Raw genomic sequence first — 23911 nt, 5'->3', positions numbered from 1 at the left:
TCTTAATTAAAACCTTCCTGCTGGCTTTTAATAATTTCAAATGATGTATTTTTCTTGGAGTAATAGCTATAGCAGCCCCACACCTAGCAAACACTTATGTTCTTGAAGAATGGATCAAAAGTCATGTTTTGGTGGCCAAACTCATGACTGTTCCTAGGATATGGCCTTTTAAACTATTTCTAACTTAGAGGAAAGTCGCTTGACATAAACGGTTCCTTAGGCCAAGAATAGTCCTTATCTTTGGTTATTTCCCAACTTCTGTTGGGGAAAATGTGGGGTCTGACATTTTTATTTTGAAAAAGTCTCTCTCTTACCCTTTTCACCAGGAAACCCTCTATCTCCAACTGGTCCAGGAGTTCCTGGCAATCCAGGAGTTCCCATAACTCCCATTTCTCCTTTGGGTCCTGAAGCCAAAGGAAAAGAGTGAATAAAAAAAATAAAGCAAACAGTGTAAAGAAATACAAGAAGCAGAATTATTAACTGCCTATCATATTAGGAGTTGCACTACTTATGGAAAAATGGGACAAAGAAGATGATTAAAATAAACAGCCCAATAGAGAAAACGACAGTAAAAACAGTATTATGAAAACCAGAGGAAAACAGTTTGTAATGGGTTTTTGACAAATTCTTAAAATCTCCTATTAGAGTAAACAGTGGTGTCACTAACAAAGGCATTATTAAAACCATACTCTGTCACTAAAACTGTGCAGAATAATCCCCTTTCATTATTACAGGAGCAAGGCTAGTTCCTTCAACCTGCTGGATTTGACCCATGAAAGGACTTCAGCAGCAGCATTTCAGCTACATGTGCACAGAGCTGCTTTACTGACATCAGTCCATGGGTTTTCCCAAGCTTGGGCTCTTTGATCAATTCCTAACCAAGTGAAAGGGTGTGCTACCACAGCTTAATAAAACAGCTGTCAAAGATGCTGATTTCTGAGGGACAAGGTGTTTGTTTACCTGTTGATCCTTTCAGTCCAACAGCCCCCTGTGGACCTGGCAGGCCAGGTAACCCCACAGAGCCGGGGACTCCTGGCTGGCCCGGGCTACCTTTATCCCCTTTTGGTCCTGGCATATCTAGACCTGGGACACCAGGGAAGCCCCTTTCTCCTTTTACTCCAGGAAATCCTAGGAAAAGCAGAAGATACAGGATTAGTCCTTAACAAAAACAAGGAAAACCATGAACACACATATCTGACCATGCCCACCTGTGATTCACAAATGACATGGCACAGAGGATGAAGATTCAAAGGCAGACAGCAGAACCAGACCTCATTTCCTAAGAGAGGCTTTGAACCTGTATCTATTACCCATCAATGACCCAAGGAGACCAATCCAAATGCCAACAATCCTCTCAGGAGGCCTCACCCTGCATTTTGGACTGCATGGAGGCAGCCCACCATCATATCCCCCCCTCTACCCCCATCAACTTCATACTGCAAAAAGTTCTCAAGCAACGCTTTTACCTGTGTTATCCACTTATGTAAAAATTCTGCTCTTAAGCAGCATCGTGGGAGTATTCTCTGCTCACCTGGTGGTCCCTGGGGTCCTGGCTGCCCAGCAGGTCCTGGCAATCCTGGAGGGCCCAGCCCCGGTGCACCTGGAGGGCCCTGTAAGCCTTGGAGACCTGGGAGACCAGGGTCACCTGCAGGGAGACGAGAAATATAGACCAAGCATTCTCTGATGCTGTTTGACATCTTGCTTGCTGAAGATGCCAGACAAGGTGCTTTGGAAGCACATGGCCAAGGAGACTTCATTGAGCCACCAACACCTCCAAGCCTGGGTTTGGATGAAGGGCTGCTCTTTGCTGCTAGCATTTGCTGCTTGTGGGTGGTAGGAAAAAACAAGATGGGAAAGGGGAAATTCCCTGAGATATCAGTAGGATATTTCAGTAATGAATAGACTTTTTGCTGCTTATGCAGAAGAGTGACTGAAAAAGAAATACAAATACAGAACTGTATTTTTCCAGTGATGTTACCTCTGAATCCCTGCTGTCCAGGTATGCCTGGAAAGCCTTGCTCGCCACGTAAACCAGGCAGTCCTGGACTTCCCTTTTCTCCAGGTATGCCAGCTGGGCCAGGGGGGCCTGGCAATCCCTTAGGGCCAGGTAGACCTACACCAGGTTCACCCTAGCCAAAGAAACACAATAGATTAGGAATCAACACATCAAAACCAATAAATCATTTATTAAATGTATTTAAATCATGCAGTATAGGGCATATGTACAGACCTCTATACATGACTTCAGGGGAGTAAGCCCTTTAACAGTGTTAATGACAAGCATTTATCCATCTGCTCTGTCCCTTTGTGTGCACAGTGGGAAACATAAAATGAAAGGCAGTTTGGCCAACTTTTAAAGATTTTCCTTGCACACGTTCCTGTCAATATGAGTCACAGATAACAGTATCAGCAGTTGACATCTACCTTTTGGCCTTGTAAACCTGGAACTCCTGGCAAACCATCCAGACCAGGAGTTCCTGGAGTTCCTGGCAGACCAGGTGAGCCAGGCTGACCTTGGAAACCTATAAAACAAAGCAAAACAAAACAATAGTCACATCATTACCCTCTTTGTCTGTAAGTGACCTCTGCTGTTTAAGTATCTAAACTGAACTATACACAGGGATGTGTTAACAAAGATCTGGGTAGTCAAACTTCTAGGCATGCCAGTATGCAAATGTCCCAACAAAGATTCAAACACTGACTTTTGTGCAGCAGTTGGCTTCTGATAAGAAACAGCCACCCAGAAGAAATAAATGTTGAGTGTCTCCTCTTAAATAAATACCCTTGTGTGTTCATCTCCAATCTCCCTTGTGAGAAACATCCTGCAAAACTGGGTTCCCAAAGTCTTCTTCACAAAAGGCAACTTAATGTGTGCAGCATCAGACTGAGGGATACACAATAAAGCCCACCTGTGAATCAACACCTTTTGTGCACTCTATGTCTTGTGACATGCTCTACATGTCCTTCTGAGGGTTTCATACAAAAGGTTTCTATGTCAGACCTAGCCCATGAACTGCACCTTGAGAATGCAAGAAGGAATACCTACAACATTCTGCAAATCCCTTAAAGATAGCACTCACTCAACATCAGCACACACACAACAAATTTCAGACAAAGCAGGCAGAAATCCAGCTTTTAGGCTAAGACACCAGAATATCATTGGGCAGAGCTGAGTTCATGGAAAGGTCCTTTAAAGAAATATATTTAATGTGTCATTTCTTTCATCTGGCATCAAAGTGCATACAGGAATTCTTTTCCAGATACAATGAGCCTTTTCTGTTCAGGTCCCAGTGCACTCTCACAGGAACCAGACATGGTTACAGAGAAAAATATGCCCTTTCTCCTTACTAAATTTCTGACCCTCCCAGTTCATTAATGTGTGGAAACATAAGAAATAATAACAAAGACACAAAGGAATTTTGGTGATTTGGGTGGCAGCTTAAAGTTCATTCATTTATTTCTAAATGAGCAGCAGTACTGTGAAATATATCTTCAAAAAATCCAGAACATTTAGACTCCCTCTAAGCTACTTGCACAAGCTGACAATGGCCATGGAGGGAAGACTACACTTATGTTGAGTAAGCTGGAATTCTAACCAAGCCACTCTCAAGCTGGGACCCAGCAGAGCTGTAAGCTCTGGCTCACAGCTGTTACACATCAGCATATTATTTGGACCAACTACACACAGTGTTTTTCATCTCTCAGAAGGGTCATCTCATCTCAGCAACTTCAGTTGCTGTACCATTTCACTTTCCATTCTGGCAGTAGCTGTGACACTGTCTGTAGGGGCACACTGCACTACACAAAGCAAGCGTGCAGCTGGACTCTAACGAAAGAATGCTCACTGTGCTGCTGTGCTCTCTGTGACTTTTGCAAGGGAGCTTCATCAGCTGCACCCCCCAAATCCCATGCAGCTATGGCTGGATGACAGTGCAGGCCTAGGCCTCCATCCACACTCCAGTTACACCAGCTCTGTTAGATGGATAGCTTTATCTTACCTTTGGGACCTGGAGGTCCAGGGAACCCTATACCTGGCTGCCCAACAGCACCTTTTTCTCCTGGTAGGCCAGGTCTACCTGGAAGCCCAGGATTCCCTTTGTCACCTTTGCAAATAAAAACATGACAAAAGTTAATACAAAGGCTAATTTCTGGGGAACAGAACCATCTTGATAATCAGAGAAAGATTAACAAGCTGCTGTACCTTGAGGTCCAGGGAAACCAGGTGGCCCAGGAAGGCCATCTGCCCCAGGAGGTCCAGGGAGTGAAATAGTTCGTCCTGCTTCACCCTTTGCTCCTGTAAATATAAAGTTATATTAGAGAACAGAAACCGATGAAATAAAACAAGGGAGTTCTACCTTGACAACACTATCAGTTCACCCATACCACTAACAGCGACTTGTTATGAAGATTTTTTGGTAGAAGCTTCGTAAAAAACTAGGATGAACCTAAACCATCACATTTTGCCTAGCAAATCCTTCAAGAAAACAGCCCTCAAAAATTTGCAATTATACTGGTGAAAGAGAAAATTGTTTCAAATTAGGAAGTCTTTTTATTTCAGGCTTAAATTCTGATGATCCTCTAGGTCGTAGCATTTAAAGAGTGCCATTTATTTTTTTTTTTTTAACATATTATAGCATTACCTGGAAGTCCTGGTAAACCCGGGGTTCCAGCAAAGCCTCTGTCTCCTTTTTCACCAGGTAATCCTGCAGTCCCTATCCCAGGAGGGCCAGGAAAACCTCTTTCACCACGCACTCCAGGGAATCCAGGTTGGCCAGGGGGACCACGTTCTCCTTTCAAGCCAGCTGTACCCTAATTTTTGGAAAGTATAAGTGTACTTCTTGCCTTTCCTGGCAAAGCAGAACACACCATCCTCTCTGAATATTTTGTAACTGGGATTTAGCACAGTATCTGTACAGTATTTAGTACAGTATCTGTAACACTGAAGAAAGTGGATTTTTTCTACCAAGTTCAATGGAAACAGAACAAGGTTCCATGTGGAAGAGCACATGGAGATCACATATAGCAATGAAGATAACTGTAACATGCAGGCCATGTTTCCTCTGGGAGCAGAGGTGAGCTCCACATTCAGCTCCACATCCACATCAGCTGAACTCTATTATTGCCATATTTTCATGCATTCGTTTCCACAAGAAGAGAAATATGTTAGAACAGACTTGAATCTTGTCTTCACAATTTCTACTTGGATAACTGCATTTGTTCTATCATCTCCAAATATCAGCTAAATCATTCACACTAGCTCCCACTATCAAGCTGTGAGAAAGGCAGAAAGGATAAAGCTACTGTCCATGTCTGAACCTTTTCTCTACAGTCCTGAAAGTAACAAGCCATGTTGAATGCATTTGAGTCAGATTACTTATTTGCATGACATGTAAAAAGAAATGGTCTGAAAAACCTAGCTCTAAAATTGTCTGTTGTTGAAGAACTTTCTTCCTTAGTACATTAAGTGAAATTGGAATAATCTTTTGAGAAGAATGTACTACTCAAGGTAAAGAATAGATGTGGAAAAATAAACTAGGCCAATAAACATAAAGCATGTATAGGGCACAAAAGCTTATGAGTTCTGATCTGAAAGACAGAATGTATAGCACAATAAGTAAACATAAATAAACACACAGTAGGATAATATATAAACATAAAGAAACAAACATACCGCTGCTCCTTTTGGACCCTGGGGACCTGGAAATCCATCTTTTCCTGGTCTTCCTTCTCTTCCAGGAATGCCTGGTTGTCCTGGGAAACCAGGATCTCCCTTTTCGCCTTTCAGGATAGAATCATAAGTAAAATCTCCAGGTTCTCCTTTTGGCCCAGGGCTGCCCATAAGTCCTGGAGTGCCAGGGGGACCCTGAAATTTCATAAATTCAGATGTCATCAGTTGCCCTACAAACCCTTCAACTATAAAAGAAAGCAAACCTCCAGAAACTGAATTGCAAATCCAAATTAAGGGAACCACCAAGTCATTAACTAAGGAGGTCAAATGAGAATATTTTCCAACACACAGCAGTCTTGGAAGCAGAAAGCTTCTCCCTTGGGTAGTTTATTCATAACATTCAGCAGATGTGAATACATGTGTTCAATCATTATTAATATTAATTGACTTTGAACAGCTGACACAGTCAGTTGGTACTATCAGAATATAATGCACACGCTCAAAAAATAGTTTTGTAACTTCTTCTGGAAAGAGATTACCTGCCTAATGGTATGCCTACAGGATTTCCAGAATTTCAATTTTTCTCTTGCGTATTTTCTAGGACTTGAATGAACTTTTCTTACGGGAACAGTCTATAATTTCTAGTGACTCAGAGCTACTCATTAGGGCAGTAAAACACAACATCATGGGCAATGTCCACTATGTACAGCTCATGTGTGCCCTCCACTTCAGCCAGAACCAGAACATGGTCAATGGTAATCTTTCCATTAGTATTGGAGCGTTCTGAATCAGATTCTGATGTTTTGGCATGGCAGTAAGCAATGTCAGCTTGCGAGGCTGGCCTCTATGTAGTTTTTCCAAGTTAAATTATATGCTGGATCACCACCTCGCTGAACTTTGCAGAGCAAAACAAGCTTAAAAGCATTCAGAACAGCAGCCGATCTTTGTCTGATTAAAGACATGAATACCACTTATAAGGCAATAAAAGTAAAATATAAACGTGTGGCAAAACATGTGCCAAGAACAAATAACAGACAGCAAAAAAGCTTAAATACATTAGAACATCTTTCATTTTCTTCCCCATTGTTTCTTTCATGGATCCCATTGATATTACACTATATTCAGTCACTGGGTAATGCAATTTATTGTGGTGGCAATAGATAAGGAATTCATCTCAGTCAACTTTCATTGGCTGAGTTCAGACAACAAGGCTTTATTTATACATCAGGGAGAGAAATAGATTCCTTGGGTAATGAATTTATACAAGTGCTTTGTTTGTTTTTTTTTACTTCTGAAGGTACCTCTCTCTCACCACAAGTGATAGACAGAGCTCGCATAACTCCAGTGTGTGAAAAAGCCAGTGCACAGGAACGTCACTGAGAAGTTATGTTGCCAGAAAGGATCAGCTGTAAGGAAACAGGCAGCTTTGGGGGGAAGAGGTCCAGGAAGACTCAGCCTACTCACACTAGCAATGGTGTCAAAACCCACATGATGCTACAGGAACATGGATGCTGTGGTGGGTTTTCACAGCAAACCTCAGTGGCCATAGGGGCACTTAAATGGACTCTGACTAGGTCAAAATGCAGTTGTGGTAGTACACTGCTCATCTGGGAGTCATTTGTGTTACATTTTAGACAAGTGTTACACTTACAGCTGTTCTGCTTCTGGCCTTACTGAGAGTCAGGTTGTGCTGCCTCAACATAATTTACAAGTAATCTTAATAGATGCTACCCACTTTCACAGCTTTCCTTTATTTCTTCAAAAGTATTTAACGTTCCTGTTTACTAATTTTGTTTTACAGAACATACTACAGACACTTCCTAAAATCTTCGTTACAATCTGGATGCAGGACTTGAAGGAATAATAAGCAAGTTTGCCAGTGACAATAAATTGGGAGGAGCTGTCAGCTCACTTGTGGGCAGAAAGGCACTGCAGAGAGAAACAAGTCAGGGAGATGGGCAATCACCAGCACAAGGGCAAGTGCCAGATTCTGCACCTGGGATGGGGCAATCCTGAGTGTGTGGATAGACCAAAGAATGAGAGGCTGCAGAGCAGTGCCAGGAAAGGTCCCTGGAGATCCTGGTCAGTGGCAAGTTGAACGTGAGCCAGCAGTGCCCTGGCAGCCAGGAGAGCCAACCCTGTCCTGGGGGCATCAGGCACAGCATGGCCAGCTGGGCAAGGGAGGGGATTGTCCTGCTCTGCTCTGAGCTGGGGCGGCCTCACCTTGAATACTGTTTCTGGTGCCACAATATAAAAAAGACATTAAACTACTGGGGAGTATCCAGAGGAAGGCCACAAGAATGCTGAAAAATCTGCAGGGGAAGCCTTATGAGGAATGGCTGATGTCATTTTGATTTGTTCAGCCTGGAGGAGACTGAGGGGAGACCTGTTATCAGTCTTCAGCTTCCTCAAGAGGGTACAAGGAGGGGTAGGCACTGATCTCTTCACTCTTGTGAAAAGCAATAGGACTTGAGGAAGCAGCATGAAGCTGAGTCAGAGGAGGTTCAGGTTGAATATCAGGAAAAGGTTTTACATCCAGAGGACAGCTAAGCACTGGAACAGGCTCCCCAGGGAAGTGGTCACAACAGCCTGGTAAAGTTCAAGAAGCATTTGGACAACTCTCTCAGGCACATGATGTGATGTTTTGGGATGTTCTTCGCAGGACCAGGACATGGACCCAATAATCCTTATGAGCCCCTTCCAACTCAGCATTTTCTCTTATTCTATGATTCAAAATTAAGCAAAACTGCCACAGTGTGCTGCCTGCTAACATGACATTGCTTACACTACACTAGATGGCACTGTCTCTCTCTCAATATATTTGTACTCACCAGCAAAGGGTTACTGGAACAATTCAGGAGAAGGTCAGGGAATACCTACATCTGTGTCCTGAGAAATCCTGCCCTTTACCCAGCTCCACTGCTTAGCTTGCTCAGGCAGAAGGTCATGTGTCCCACCGAGCTCTTATCATGGATAAACTCCAAAGTATAACCAATATCGGACAGCTCTCTTTTAGCTCTTAAGGTTCAAAGCCACTTCTTCCTACATTATTTTATTAGGCATAATTAACCCTAATTGTATCATATCAGTACACCGTTTGGGGGAGGCGAGGAGGGGCGTTTTTTGTTTGCTTTTAAACAGAACTGTTATACAAGCACACTGATACACTGATCATCACATGTTTTTTGATCACATGCCTAGCAGGACATGTAGTATTTGGCAAGGCATTACTTACAGGCACACCAGGAAGGCCATCAAGTCCAGCTAAGCCTCTGTCACCCTTGACACCTGCTTGTCCTGGGAAACCTTTTCAGAGAGACAAAAAAATGGCTTAATTTATTACATGCTTTTACAAATGGCTCATTGTATGTGAATTCTTTGTGATCCCCTGTAAAGTGTCTCATTCCATTCCCAGCAATACCAGCATAATGCTGGTAAAGCCAGTGAAGCTGTCTTGATTCATGCACTTGTGTTGCATGCCTGCATTCATAAACTTGGAAGTTAATGATTCATTTGACATAGGAATGAATTTACCAATTCATGTAACCAATGCAGAACTGAAAGTAACTAAACCACATTCATTTTCCTGAACAGCACTAGGAAAAACATTAGGTAAAATACAATTTTTGGCATGTGGCACTTCTCTCATATGATAGCAAAAAAAAAATAATTTTATTTTTGGGCCACAGAATTTAGTGCTGCAATTGGAAACAAATGTATGGGTCACTGTCAAGCCTGGGCACATAGGCAAATGGTTCCCACATTATTTCTCACTGTGAAAATATTTGGGCCACAATTTGCAAAGATCCTTCATTGTGGCCAGTTTCTGCTTCTTTGGTAATTCTGGTTGATTGTATTAGATATTTGAAATCAGGCCAAAAATAGGAATATGCCAACCTCCTTTCATTAGTCCTTTCATTAGTTTCACAAACAATTTGATTAGTGGGAAAAAATGTAATTAATTTTCTTATGTTTGTAGAATTTAACCTACATAGCTCATTCTTGGGTAATTAAGGAGTTCTCACCTGCTGGACCTGGTGGTCCTTGTGGTCCTGGAAGTCCAGGAGGTCCTACTTTATCACACAAGGCACAGGCTTCACCTTTCTCACCTGGAAAAAGAAAACAACAAAGGACATGAATAGCAACAAAAATATTCAAGACAACTACAAGCAGGTCGATTCAGGGCAAATGTCAATTTAATATTTAAATAAATTTCTACTTCTAATTCCATGCTTCAATGAGAAAATATCAGTGAGTTGATGTTCAAAATTCTTTAAAATTTTTAAAGGAATGGCATGAAAATCAATGTAATTCTTATCCTAAGGTTAATATTTAAAAGAATGGTTAAAAGAGTTTGAAGAGCATCAAGAAGAAGAATATGAATACTCAGTGGGTAAAGAGAAAATAAAATTATTAAAGCAGAAAAAGGAAATCTTCTATGGTCACTCTAATTTTGCAAAAAAATAAAAAAAACAGTGAACAGAATGAGATTAGAAAGGAGCAATCACCATGTAAATTTTTGCAGCAATTTTTAAAAAATGTTAATTTAGTAAATGCTGCTAAAACATATGGTTTACAGTCCTATTCACAGAATCACACAGGTCAGAAAAGACCTTTGCCATCACTGAGTCCAATCCATGACCAAATGCCACCATGTCAATAGACCACGGCACTCAGTGCCTCATCCAGGCTTTTCTTAAACACCTCCAGGGATGGTGACTCCATCATCTCCCCAGGCAGACCATTCCAATGCCCAATCACTCTTTCTGTGAAGAACTTCTTCCTAATATCCAACCTAAGGTTGTCTATAGGTGTTAAAATTTTATCTTCAATTATAGTCGTGGCAATGATTAATAAATTATTTTCATTCTCAGCTCATCTGACCCTCTCTAAGTCTGCATCTCAGAACTCATACCCTGAATTGCCTTAAACAGCTCATTTTACATAGTCAATAGGCTACACTCAACCCTTTCTGCTCCTCTTGCAGCCCATCCTTTATCACTTCCCCGAAATGAGCAGGCCAAGAGGAGTTCATATCACACAATTCAAAATACAGTATCCTTCTCTACTCACCAGAGAGTCAAGAAACATCTTCCATGAACTATTTAACTAACTTTAAGTACACTTCCTCTAGATCCAGCCTAATTTGCTCACCTCTTTACATACCCAAGCTCCAGGCTACTAAGCATTGGAATACAATCACTTTAAAATATTATTACCTTTCTCTCCCATCTCTCCTGGAAATCCATCTCTTCCTGGAAGTCCAGGACTACCTGGTGCACCAGGTTCTCCCTGCTGGCACTGATCAATTCCATCTGAAATGAAATTGCAATAAAGAATATTGTTTTGACAAGTGCAAGTTTCCATTATAGGGTTGCATTTATATCCTACCTGAAATGTTACCTACGAAAAGTGGTAACTCAGGATAAGATTTTACTCCTTCATTGGATTTGCTTGGAAAAATTTAACTTGGATTCTGTATTTTTATTCCATATACACTGCTTAAGAAACCCTAGGAATTACAGAGAAAAGACAGGCTCTGCCATAATAAGGTTACAAACAATTTCAACATAAGATCTATTTTAATTTTAAGTTTTGGCTTGGAAAAGTATCACGGGTGAAAAGCTGATGTTTTGACCCTGAAGAGAATGGAGAGTATTGATGTTCAGAAGAAATTCATTAAGAAGAACCCTGACTTCTCTTTTTCAGCATTTTAGGAAACTTTCTAGGTAAGAGCAGCTTGTTGACATCTATTTAACTTCTTCCCACTGATCAAGCCTTCTGAAACAACAAACTCCATATGCTAGGATCTGAAATAGGTAACAAATGAGAATATTTATGAGGTTTGATATAAGAATATAAATAGTGCTTGCTCTGTTTGATGATATGATGAAGGATCTGACCCAACATACCATGACATCATTTTGGCCAAAGCCAATAGTCAAAATGCTAATGTGAAGTTTGGAAAACAAGTTAAATGAAAAAGAATTGCTTCCCATTATGTACTTGAAGAAGGCTAAAGAAGTATCTGGGGAAGGAGCAGAATTAAGCAATGACAATAATTTGTAAGAAAAATAGAAATTTTTAGGAAAATGTAAGATTTAGCCATTTAATTCCATGTTCTACATGCTGGATTTTGCACTGCTTCACTGGCAAACACAGTAACAACCAGGCATCTTCCCCTGTTTTTGAACAAAGTATCTTTGGTTTAGGAATTCCATAGAGAACAATGTTTCTTTCAATAGCTTTAAAATACATTAAATATTGCAATAGGGATGTCATTCCTGATGTTGAAATGATACCTTAACTCACAATATCAGTATCACCTATAGTAAAAGTTTTCTATGAGTTGAAACATTAGTTTTAAGGAACTATTTAGCATGGACCACTTCCACATATACTTGGTTATTGCGTCATTGCAGAGCAAAAACATTTTTCTCTTTAAAGTTCCTTTATCGCAATCTAATAAAATGTGTGCATTTGTAATGTTGTTATCATTACTACTGATGTTATTTACTTGTCACGTCATTACTGCCTTTTCATTTATTCCATAAAGCAGGTGTTTACCCTGATCTGCTAGCTGGCATCCTTGACTGTGTTGGGGGGTTGGAACCAGATGATCTTAAAGGTTTCTTCCAACCCAAGCCTTTCTATGACCCCATTTTCCTCTAAGATAATTTTATTTTAAAATAAAAACTCCTGGCAAACTAGTACCTCACACTGCAGTTCTCACACCTGCCCCATCTGTTACACAGCCTGGTACTGAAGACCTGTAAATCATAACACTGAACAGCTATCTTTTATGCTAAGAACACTATCAGTATCTGCTATTTTTTTAATTGAAAATATACAAATATCACTATCACTACATTGACACAATAAGACACAGAGTAAATTAATGTGAATTAAGATCAAGTGTTTGGCTATATTCTAACAATTAACAATGAATTTTGTAGAAATTCATTAACAATGAATTAACACAATGAATTTTGTAGAAATTTTGTAGAAAAAGTATTTATTTATCAAAGAATCTTTATCCTTTCCCAGTAAGGAAACAAGTGACTTCCTACACTGTGCAACAGCTTTTACTTGGTTCATCAACAATTCAGATATGTTTCTTCCATGACACAGATGCATCCTGATAATAGCTTTTATAATCTTGTCTCTTTTTTCTTTTTTAAATGTGCATTATGAGCCTTCAATGTGAAAAGCACCCAAAGGCTTTACCTACCTGTTTTGCCTGGAGGTCCTGGTGGGCCAGGCAACCCAGGGGGACCTGGGAAACCATCTCTTCCAGGGATTCCAGGTGAAGGGAATCCAGGAGAACCCTTTTCACCTTTTTCACCTCTCTCTCCAGGGACACCAGGTGATCCTACTCTGTCTGGAACTGGTCGACCTATGAACAGAATAAAACATACATGTAAAAATGACAAGTGAAATGACAGCAACATTATCAACACATTAATTTTCACAGGGTTTTGGAGATAAATGGAAAATTGTCAACGCAAAAGAAAAAAGGGACTATATTTTTAATTATTTAATGATTGATACAAAATTGAGTATACTTAATACAGCTGAGAGAAATGCACTTCTGTTAGGTCCCTAGAGAAATAAAACTCATCTGTATCAAGTGCTTTTCTGAGATTTAGTTGGACACACTTTTGCTGAGTAGTAAATAGTGGCAACACTGGAGTTAACTTAGCTATCCCATCAAGAAACTATTGCACACTTCCTTATCTCATAACAAACCAAATCTAAAACACACCTAAAAAGGGAGGGCATGTCTGATAACTTCAAAAAATAAGTACTCACAATGCTAGCAGATTTAAGGAATGCTAAAATCAAAATGGTTTATAAGAATAATAAGTGATAAACAGCCAAAAAAGGGAGGGGGAGGCAGTACTACCAAAAACCCTACTTAAGATCTGCTTTTAGCTATCTGTATAGTCACACAGGTCTTCATATTTTAATGACTTTCAGTTCACAACTCATCACTACACTTGACCACTGAAACATTTTGAGTCATCTGCACCACTGCAGGAAGATAGACAAGCCACAAAAGCAGTTTCTGTAGGGTACTTACAGACCAAGAGCTATCATTACAGCCTGGGTATATGGCATCTTCTCCCTAACCTGAGAAAATTTTCCTGGACACTATCTGACCCTGGCTCACATTAATTTCATATTTAGCTCACTGCCAAGATAGAAAATGAAAGCAAGGAAGGCAATGGTAATATCACTGCAGGATGTGTTAAGTGTTGTGTCTCCAGAGATGATTTGCCTAATTTTTAAAAAGAAATATCCTGGTGTAGGTCAAACACATGTGCATGTAGTTATATATGTAAAAGCAATGTTATCATGGATGGGAAGATATTACAGCTCTGAAAAGGCAACAGTTGTAGGCAAAAGAAGTAACTTTTATTAGACCGAGTGACACGGTCAAAAAAAGCAAGAAGCCTTCAGGAATGACTTTGATCAACTATTATTTCTTCCTACGAGCCTTATTTTATTATGCTTACACAAACACATACAGAGCTGACGTGAGAGCAAGACAAAGATATGAGCATACACACTCAGGTATATGTACACACACACACATTCACATTGAACAACTCTTCTTGCCTCATGGGGTCACACCCTGGGCTGTCTCTGACAGACTCTGTACTGCATTTTCAATTTCAGCAGAAAGTTATCAGAGCAGAACAGAACGAACAAGGCTGGATCACACCAGAGACATGAGAAAAGCAATCTAGAGGAAGGGTCTGCAAGGATGATTAGACCCTGGAGAGGTCAGTGCTTGGGTGTCCAGAAAGTCAGGCAATAACTGAAAGCAGCTGAGGAGGATATCCCTCAGGACTGTTCACCCACGAACACATGCCAACATGAAAAAATCAGTAGCTACAATTTCATACCTGGAGGTCCTGGGATTCCTTGTGCACCAGGGAAGCCTTTAGAAAGAGAAGGTTTCAATTAGGCAATGAATTCTGCAATGGCAGTGAAAGTGAACTTTTAGGAGATATAAATGAAATGCATATTAATGCATATTCACATTCAGAATCATATCTTAAGTTAAATAATCTATATATATCTTCAAGAAATACATTCAGAGAAAAGGTCTTGCTGTGTGCCAACTTCTCCAGTGATTTTTCTTGAATTGGCTATAGTCTGTAATGAGGAAAATGGGAAGGGAAATGCTTGATTTTTTCTGTTTGCTAAAGACTTTTTTAAAATATGCAAGCCAATCTTAGGATAAAAATTAGCAACTGACTTTTACAAAGGAGTCTCAAGATTCTTTGCACTAACTACTCCCCTTATATTCATGTTGATTTCCATACTTCTTAGATACTCTCACTGAATTATTTAACTGCCATAAAAACTGATCCCAGTTCATCATTTTTCATCTATAACTGAAAGGCAATCTTAATTATCTTGAGAACCAGAAGTGTCCTACAAGCTATTGCCAAATATAATAACCTGAAGATGATTAAATAACTGCAACATTACATTGTCAAATAGGGCTCCTGAGCACAGACAGTACAATTTTAATTTCCTTTAAAAAGAAAACCAAAAGTATAGCTCAATTAAAAAGACAGGACAAAATACATACCTTTTTCACCTTTTTGACCTTTCAGTCCAGGCAAACCTGAAACTCCAGGGTCTCCTTTTTCACCAAAGGTATCTACTGGTCCAGCATCTATCATCTAAATCACAGGACAAAGACTAGAAACATACAACTGAGCCATCATATCGCCCCCATCTTCATCTGATGGTACAGAGGCCATTTTAGTTTTATTGACAATTTTCAGAAGTTTTGATTATACTTGCAATTTTAGCAAGTGAGAGGATTGTAGCTGCTGAGGAATTACCAAATAAATATTTCCTATTCTACTCAAATGCCTTCCTATCAATTTAAGGATTAAGTGGAGAGCTTTTATAGCATCTGTCTCAAAAAGAATGAAACCAGAAACCCATACATGGTCAAAGAACTGATCCATTAGGTTTGTATTACCTTTTATTTTAAAATATTATGTTCTGCCAATTTTTGCTAACATTGATCTGAGGTCAATATATAGGGTGCTAACATTTACAGAAAGATATTCAGGAAGTATGTACAATTTTCCAAACCACATTAGCAGATGTTGGGCATTTGTTCCCATAGTTGGGAAGAAACTCCACCAATCATCTATTTGTTCCTAACTAACCCCATTTTTAATTTGAAATGTTAAAAAATTCATAAATTGCTCCCCTGGTTCTTCTTGTGTATAATGGCCAATCTCTGCTGAGGGACTCACTGGACATTGGTCAGCAAGTGGTGAGCAATTGCACTGTGCAACACTTGTCTTCCTCAGGTTTTATTCCTCTCTCTCTTCTTGTTATCTCCCATTTCTTCATGATTACTACTACTACTATTACTAACTTTATTTTTATTAACAACTTATTCTTATCTAATGAATGTTACCTATTTCCAATACTCCTTCCCATCCCATGTTGAGGAGGGACAGTGAGTGTGTGCGTGGCTGTCTGGTGCTTAGCTCCCAGCTGTGGTTACACCACAACCCTGAAACTGGCAGATTTACTCGTTTGAACTGCCTTTTGGGTACTGTGTACTGATTAGCAATGCTTATCATATTCACCGTCCAAAACACTCCAATATTATTTGAGGGTTCCTTTCCCAAATTTCAAACATACTTTAAAGAACTGCACCCAACTTTTACTTCCATTAAGGAAAAATATGGACATGACTGAAGAGAACAAGAGCAGACTATACATCATATCTCTTTTTTTCTTGAGCACTTTGACTTACAGAAAATTTTATTTTATTTTATTTTTAGTTTAAAATTAAATAGAAATTTATTTTACTTACTCTTCCTGGAGGTCCTGGATAACCTCGCTCCCCTTTGTCACCCTAAATCAAAATAGATTTTATGTTTTAAATCCTGGTCAGATTTTTTTTGCCAACAAAATCGGATTTTCTCAACAAATGAACACTCTGATACAGGTTCAAACAACATCCACATGGCAAGTACCTGCAATGCTATAATAACCAGCAGCAGTAATTAGTTTGCAAGCCTGTACTGGTTTGCACTATTTGAAGAGAAACTGGAGGTTTTAGGGAAGTACACTTATACCTATGCTGGCTGGACAAAGAGCTTATGAAAATAAAGCCTGCATTAATCAACACAGATAAGAGATCTAAATTGGGGATACCTTCATTTTGACTTCTCACAGTCTCTGAATACAGCTTAGGAACATTCAATTAATATTGCTTTATGTGCATTCACTGCTTTAATGCAATCAATGAACACACCACAAAATCTATTAACTCATTCTGTGTGAAAGGAAGCAAAAGCGGCTACTACTCACCTTTATGCCAGGCTCCCCAGGTCGTCCTGGAATCCCAAACCCTCCAGGCAAGCCCTGTGTGGAGAAGAAAGTGAAACCAGAAGAGACAAATATAGGTGGGTCTTACCTGTGACAGCAGCAAAGTTTAAAAATTTTAAAAGTCACAAATTCACTGAAAGCAACTACTTCAAGTAAACAATTCAGAAGGCTAAAAATATCAACTATCTATAATACACAGACAGTTCTTTGTTTTGAATGTAAGAAACAGTACTGGAAAATAAGTAAAATACATACAGGTTCTCCTTTCAGTCCAGGTTCACCATCTTTTCCAGGCTTTCCCTGTAAAACACCAAGTTCCACTCTGCTTTAACAGACAATCCACATACATGCAATTTCTAGATACAGTGGGTGGAATACTAGAACAAAATTATCACTATTGCAATGCATTAATCAAAGTGTGTTAATTCAGCTAACAGAGCAGAGGGTACAAATGGTGAATATGCCTACTGCTTTTACTACCCAACACCCTCCAAGATGCCAAATTAAATAAAATCTTGCAAATCCATTCCCAGATTCAGAAATAACATAAATTTCCGTTTCATAGAGTCTTCAAGACAAAATATATCTACAGCACAAGAAACTGGAACCAGATCCATCTTTTTCCTTCACAACAATCCCCTTCTATATTTAGGCTTTCCAAGTTCACAAGACATTTATGCATAGATATTCAGTTTCAGCAGAAAGCCTGGAGAGTGGCCCTGTATCAGACTGGTACAGGGTAATGTAGTGGTAAATCCACTTCCCTCACACTGAAATTCAAATCATAAGGCAGATGATATGCTAGAAGTCAAAATTCCCTCCTCCAGAGTAAAATTACAACAATTAGTCCACTGTGTTAACCTACAGAGGGGATACGATTCCCTTGAAGAAGTCAAGTTATGTGACAAATGATCTAGATGGGCAAACCTACTTTTCAGCATTTTCTCTATCCCTTCCCCTCCCTTCCCTTCCCTTCCCTTCCCTTCCCTTCCCTTCCCTTCCCTTCCCTTCCCTTCCCTTCCCTTCCCAAGGGCTGGGACATCAGCGTGTAGCCTGAAGCACTGGTGCCTGGCTTTCACTTGGTGTCCCAGTGCTTAGATTGTATGTGTAGCAAAAGCAATATGAATTTGTCCCATAAACCCAAGGAAATGTAGATACTTGATACACAAAGTAACAGTGCATGTAACTCAGTCTAAAAATGATCCCATCACTTTAGGTCAAAATATTTTGTCTTCACACAATCCAAGGACAAAAATGATAGAAAAAACATGAACAGGCCACCACCATTGAGGTGTGAAGCTATGGTCTTTTATAATGAAGGGTTACAAGTAAGTTTAATGATTAATTAAAACTTTGATCTGCAAAGTCAAGAGAGTCTTCAAATAGACACTGTGATCAGAATTAATCATATGGTTTATTTTCATTTTTATTTTCAATATCAGATTGTAACACCTGTTCATCTTTCAAGGCTGAGCTTAATTTCAGAAGTAGCTATGATTTCCTGAACAATTATATATAAAATATCTTAGAAACTTTGTTCAGGGAGCTCTTCAGAAACTCAAAATTGTATTTTTGATAAATTCAGATGCTCTGGTTTCCTCAAAAAGCTCTAAGCCAACATGTTTCCATTCCTCCAGTTTCAAGCCTGCATTTACAATAAGAGTAAAAAAAAGTATATGATAGAAAAAATTATCCTATCACATTACTGAAAAGTTAATAGAACATCTGACTTTGAAGCATAGTAGAAAGAGATATTTTTTTTCTTTTCAGACTAAAGAACAATCAAATGCCTATAGATGTGCTGGGCCTAACAGTTTATCAAGACCCACACCTCAAGAAACATAGAATTACTTAGAATACTTTAGATACATTTGAATGTAGAAAAAAAGTACAATTTCCTCCTTGCTCAGCTATGAAAGCTACAGTATGACTCATGGAGAAGTTCTATGGATGAGACTGTGATATGGGTCAGATTAGACAAATGTAACAGACCTTATGTCCTCAAGCATCTACAGCCAGGCTAGAAACCAGCAAGTAACAGGATTTCTGACACCTGAATTTTTTGCTCCATTCCTTTTCTTTGTACAAATCTCTACCTTCAGGGTAAGAAGGCTTATTTTGTTGACTGCACATTTGAATTTGAATTTGAGAGAATTTGAAATAAATCCATTTAGCACTCCTACAGAGTGATTATTTTTCTTTGCGTTTTCTTCCATACTGGAACAACTTAATCTTTATTCAACTTGGATTAATGGGAGTTTTGCCTTCACCTTCAGCACTGCAAGCCACTGTTGAATGTCTTTAGTTAACTGAAATGTTACATAATAACATTACTGTATGTTACTACTGCCTTGATTGTACACCTGTATTACAGCAAAACTTGCTTGTTTGAAATATAGCAAATTTGCTGTTTAACTAATGGTTACTAAGTTTAGTTAGCTAATGGAAACAATACACTAACTGTAATTATGGTATTGATAAAATTGAGTATACTTACACGTGGACCAGGCTGCCCAGGGTCACCCTTGTCTCCTTTGAAACCTGAACCTGGCATTCCCTGGAAAATAAATACTCACGAGATTAAAATTCCAAAGTAAATTTGCCTTTAACTAATAGGTATAAAGATATTCAGCATAATTACCAGAGTCTTTACAATTGTTATTGTAGTAAAAAAATAACTCAATACTCACAGGGCTTCCCCGTTCGCCTTTTTCACCTGGATCACCCTAATGAAATTATTTTAAAAAATTAAATTAAACATTATTCATTTAGGTTGTAAATAATTCTTCATTTCAGCAAAATGACATTTAATCCTGTTCTCCATTTCAAGAACTGCGCCTCATGTGTGCATGTATGATGCACAGAACTATGCCTAATGTATGATGTGCAAGAATTTAGACAAAGGTCAAATGTGAATCCATTAAGCTAGTTTATTTTACTAGTATGTATTGCTTCAACTGCTTAATTCAGTAATTTAAAATTCATTAGCATTAGGATTTCACAAATATGTGTATGAAAAGTTGAGTATATGCTGCTTAATTCAAACCTTCCAAATATTTTTACAATATCCTATCCTTATCAATCCTCCTTCTGAAGAAAGTAATCTGCCACTTACTTATTTATGCAATTATTGATGCATTTACTATCTATCATATATATTTTTAGAGAGACTTCTAGAATGAAAATTAAAACTCCTTCATGAGGTAAAATAGGTAGAAATTTTTGCAAAATTTGCTGTAGGTGACATCGTTTTTTCTTTTTTCTTGTTTCATTTCACTTCTATTTGCTAATTCCTATTGATTATGCTTTAATGAAAAGTAAAAAAGTTTTATCATTTAACATCTCACCTTTTCTCCCTTTATGATTTCACTCCCTTTTTCTTTCATATGAGGTGCTGGTCCTGGGGGTCCTGGAGGCCCTCTTACCCCTTGTTCTCCCTGTCAATAGCAAATCCAGAATTGTCCATTGAAACAGAATGACATTGAGATCAAGTATGGCTAAGACCAGTAACTTTAAAGAAAATTACCACTTGATTTTAAAAATATAGCTAAATTGTTTATTTAAAAATTCTTTTTTCAGCAAAATTAGCAAAACAAAGTGTTACAGAAGTCACTACTGTGTAACTGGTTACCAACAGAGACTGCCCTGAAGAAAGACCTCTGAATCTATTCTTAAGGTCAAGATTGATTAACCAAATAACACAAACATATCCAAATAATTACAGCAATACTACCAAAGTTTTATAGTGCCTCCTTCAGGTGGAAGGAGATTAGGAGGAAAGAGGTCAGGTACAGAAGGTCAGAGGCTAAAGGAAAATGTTACCCAAAGTTTAAAGTGCTCCAAAAGCTTTATGGAGGTCCATAAAGGCCAGCTGCAAAATGATAACTGTGGATGACTTTTTAGTATGCATGTATCCATTGCTGGGTCAGAGCCTCACCTCCTTCTATAAGGCAAAAGCTCTGTCTTTAACAGTAAAACACCACTGAAAAGACTCCATAAATTTCTGTCAAGCAGTAATGCACAGCAATACCATTTATCTTTTGCTAAAGACAAACCTGAGGAGTCCAGGAAATCTCCACACTCTTTTATGTCATCTTCCCCAACATTTTTCAATAAATTTCATGATAACAAATTAATTTCAACAACGTGTCATGTCACAAAAAAAATCTATCCATTAGGAGTATTGACTCAAAATCTGTTAATAAGGTGATGGTTAAAAAAAAACCCAAAACCTACCTAAGTAATATAATTTACTTATACTGCTAAAGCCCTCTGTCAGTAACACTCATGAAAAGCTTCTGGAGAAGTGCTCAGACACATTATGAATTTACTGAATAGCCCTTGAATTCATGCAGCTCTTGGCTCCCAGAAACACAACATAAGGCACTTTAGCCTAGATCTCTCAGTATGAGAGGTAACAGATTAAAGCTGATAAGCATTACCTCCCATTTGATGCTGATTAAGATAAATAAATGGAATCCTGAAATGCATCTCTTGGCTTACATTCACTCAAAAGTAAACCACTCTGTGTGCTCTGAAACCTCTTCATAGTCTTCAAATAGAAGGGGACAACTAGAAGATCTTCAAATCTGTGCATTACCAAACCAAACTAAGGCAGACAGGCCTTAGAATCCCACAACAATTAATTCTGATCATTCTGAACAGCACATTAAATCTCATCCCTTAGAACTAAATTGATTTTTAAAAAATTTCATGCTGAGTCCTAATATATAGAATAAATGTTTCCAGGTCTGCCTACTGCAAATTAAAGCAGCTTTCCAGGCACAGCTGGAAAACAGGATGGTGACCTAAATTAATGTCAGGTATAACATCACCTTTAAAAAAGTCTGTAGCTGCTCATGACTTTTCATTTAGGTGTTAAATTACAGATTTACTCAAGTTTTCCAAAAATCACAGCATTGATTTTCTTCATTGGTTGATTTAAAGAGTTTTATTTATTTAATACTAAGTATCAACAATATTTCTGACAGTTGCTGTCTAGAAGTTTACAAGAGACCTACCTTTTCACCTTTGGGACCCTGAAAGCCCAAGCCCATGTAGCCCTGAAAATGTAAATTACATACAATTAGTCAATTTTTTCCTGCAGTACATACATGCATAAACATATGAAGATATTATGTACTCATCAAATGCTAAGGGAGAATATAAAAGACAGAATAGGTCTTTTAAATGCATGCGTGAAACAAATAAATAATCATGTCCTAACTTCCCTGCTGTTTTTTAAGCTCTGTGCCACAGCAATTTGTGCAAAAACAGATTAAAATTCATCAGATAATTTTACTGTCAATATGCTTTTTTACCCAACACTTAGTGAAATGTTGACAATTTAAAATTAATTCAAATAACCAGAGAATGCTGTAATTACAAGTGATTTGATTAAGTGAGATAACACAGCTAGACAAATTTGAAAAAAAAAAGCAGTAAAAATCTCTCTTTTTGATGGTCATTAAGACACAGAAATAGATCCCAAAGTATAAAAAAACCCCACACCTTTAGGACCATTAGTTTCCACAGTTTTGAAGATCTGGTATGCAAAATAAATAAACAAATGGACTTAATATTTGTATTAAAGAGTCTTACCTTCTCTCCTGGAAGTCCTGGTGGCCCTGGGGGACCCTACAAGACAATAGATTTTAGCATCCACATGGATAGGGTACACGAGGTGGAATAATGCCTTAGTCTATGAAAACAGCAAAAAAGCAGACTTTTTCATTAAACCCAGTAATTCCATTTTGCTCTTACTGTGCTGAATACAGAACTTAGAATAAAAAATAGTAACAAAGAGAATCTGAGATATCTCATTAATTGTTATAATAACAGATAGATGATAATGTGCTTCCATGGTAACAGTCAGTGCTGCTACCCATGAGAATAAGCTCAGCAAAAGTTTGGATTTTGATCTGGATGCTTGATATGGAGTTTATTTTCTATAAATTAAATTGGAGAAGAGAGGAAAGGAGGACTAAGGAGAGTTACAGTCTCTCCCCCACAAAAATACCCTCCAAGAGTTCAGGAAAAGAGGACTGTAGGAGCAGCTGCTACTAAAAACCTGTGTTGCCCAATAATTTCTGCCATGGTAGGGTTCAGAAGGCTGAACATGAAGCCTGGAACCACACATTATTTTTCCCAAATCCCAACCAAGGTCTCCTACACACACCTTCCAGAACATTCCTGTAATAAAGTGCAAATCACCATGAAAGGAAACTTACTGGCTCTCCTGGAGGGCCCATTGGTCCCATTGGTCCCTGAAACCCTGAAGCTCCGGGTGGACCCTATGAAAAATTCAAATTATATCCTAAGAAAATGATACTTAAATGGTAATTTCATGATACTGATATAATTTTAGTTGAAACTCACTGCTGTTCAAACATTGTTTTTACTTACAGGCAGTCCAGGTTGGCCAGGAAACCCTTTTTCACCTTTCAGCACACCAGAAGGCAAAAGACCAACCACTTCACCTGGATCTCCCTATAAGAATGGAAAAAGAGTAAATCTTGATCATGAATTCAAATACATTCAAACCCACCAGGAGAGGAAAGTTGTAGCTATGCATATTTAGGAATCATTTCAAAATCATTTTAAAAAATCACCTTATTTCTTTTAATTCAGCTGAAACATAGAGATATTAAAAGTTAAGACCTTAATTGCCAAATGTACTCTAAAGCAGCCTGAAGAGATTCCAGTACTAAAACTATCTGTGAAAATAATAATGATTTTTCCATGAAATCTATCACTACTACAGTGTCACCACACAACTGGAGCATCTGACCTGGCTGCTGAGAGAACTGGTAACCTCACAATCTCTTTCCCTTGCTGAGATCTTCATGCTTACACTCAATT

The 23911-nt window shown here is 38.6% G+C and overlaps 1 protein-coding gene across 2 annotated transcripts in view; it reads right to left on the bottom strand.

The window, feature by feature from the left end:
* The window catches only part of COL4A1 (collagen type IV alpha 1 chain), a 118962-nt gene that overhangs the window by 24633 nt on the left and 70418 nt on the right, over nucleotides 1-23911 (bottom strand). For both annotated transcript variants that reach the window (XM_077781584.2, XM_085583769.1), the window contains exons 9-33: nucleotides 23456-23539; nucleotides 23281-23343; nucleotides 22652-22687; nucleotides 22072-22113; nucleotides 20398-20487; nucleotides 19741-19776; nucleotides 19548-19607; nucleotides 17306-17350; nucleotides 17033-17086; nucleotides 16533-16574; nucleotides 15276-15369; nucleotides 14581-14616; nucleotides 12900-13064; nucleotides 10888-10983; nucleotides 9694-9777; nucleotides 8904-8974; nucleotides 5672-5863; nucleotides 4641-4809; nucleotides 4202-4294; nucleotides 3999-4103; nucleotides 2425-2522; nucleotides 1979-2129; nucleotides 1532-1645; nucleotides 961-1128; nucleotides 315-404 (exon numbers count right to left, since the gene is read on the bottom strand). In XM_077781584.2, coding sequence (XP_077637710.1) covers nucleotides 315-404; nucleotides 961-1128; nucleotides 1532-1645; nucleotides 1979-2129; nucleotides 2425-2522; nucleotides 3999-4103; nucleotides 4202-4294; nucleotides 4641-4809; nucleotides 5672-5863; nucleotides 8904-8974; nucleotides 9694-9777; nucleotides 10888-10983; nucleotides 12900-13064; nucleotides 14581-14616; nucleotides 15276-15369; nucleotides 16533-16574; nucleotides 17033-17086; nucleotides 17306-17350; nucleotides 19548-19607; nucleotides 19741-19776; nucleotides 20398-20487; nucleotides 22072-22113; nucleotides 22652-22687; nucleotides 23281-23343; nucleotides 23456-23539 — 2278 coding nt within the window. The remainder of the gene's footprint in view (nucleotides 1-314; nucleotides 405-960; nucleotides 1129-1531; nucleotides 1646-1978; nucleotides 2130-2424; nucleotides 2523-3998; nucleotides 4104-4201; nucleotides 4295-4640; nucleotides 4810-5671; nucleotides 5864-8903; nucleotides 8975-9693; nucleotides 9778-10887; nucleotides 10984-12899; nucleotides 13065-14580; nucleotides 14617-15275; nucleotides 15370-16532; nucleotides 16575-17032; nucleotides 17087-17305; nucleotides 17351-19547; nucleotides 19608-19740; nucleotides 19777-20397; nucleotides 20488-22071; nucleotides 22114-22651; nucleotides 22688-23280; nucleotides 23344-23455; nucleotides 23540-23911) is intronic.

This window comes from Lonchura striata, chromosome 1, assembly GCF_050655825.1.
Source record: "Lonchura striata isolate lonStrDom1 chromosome 1, ASM5065582v1, whole genome shotgun sequence".
NCBI classification, from domain to species: domain Eukaryota; kingdom Metazoa; phylum Chordata; class Aves; order Passeriformes; family Estrildidae; genus Lonchura; species Lonchura striata.
Note: the sequence above shows the minus strand (reverse complement) of the source record. Positions and strands in the feature narration are given on the sequence as shown.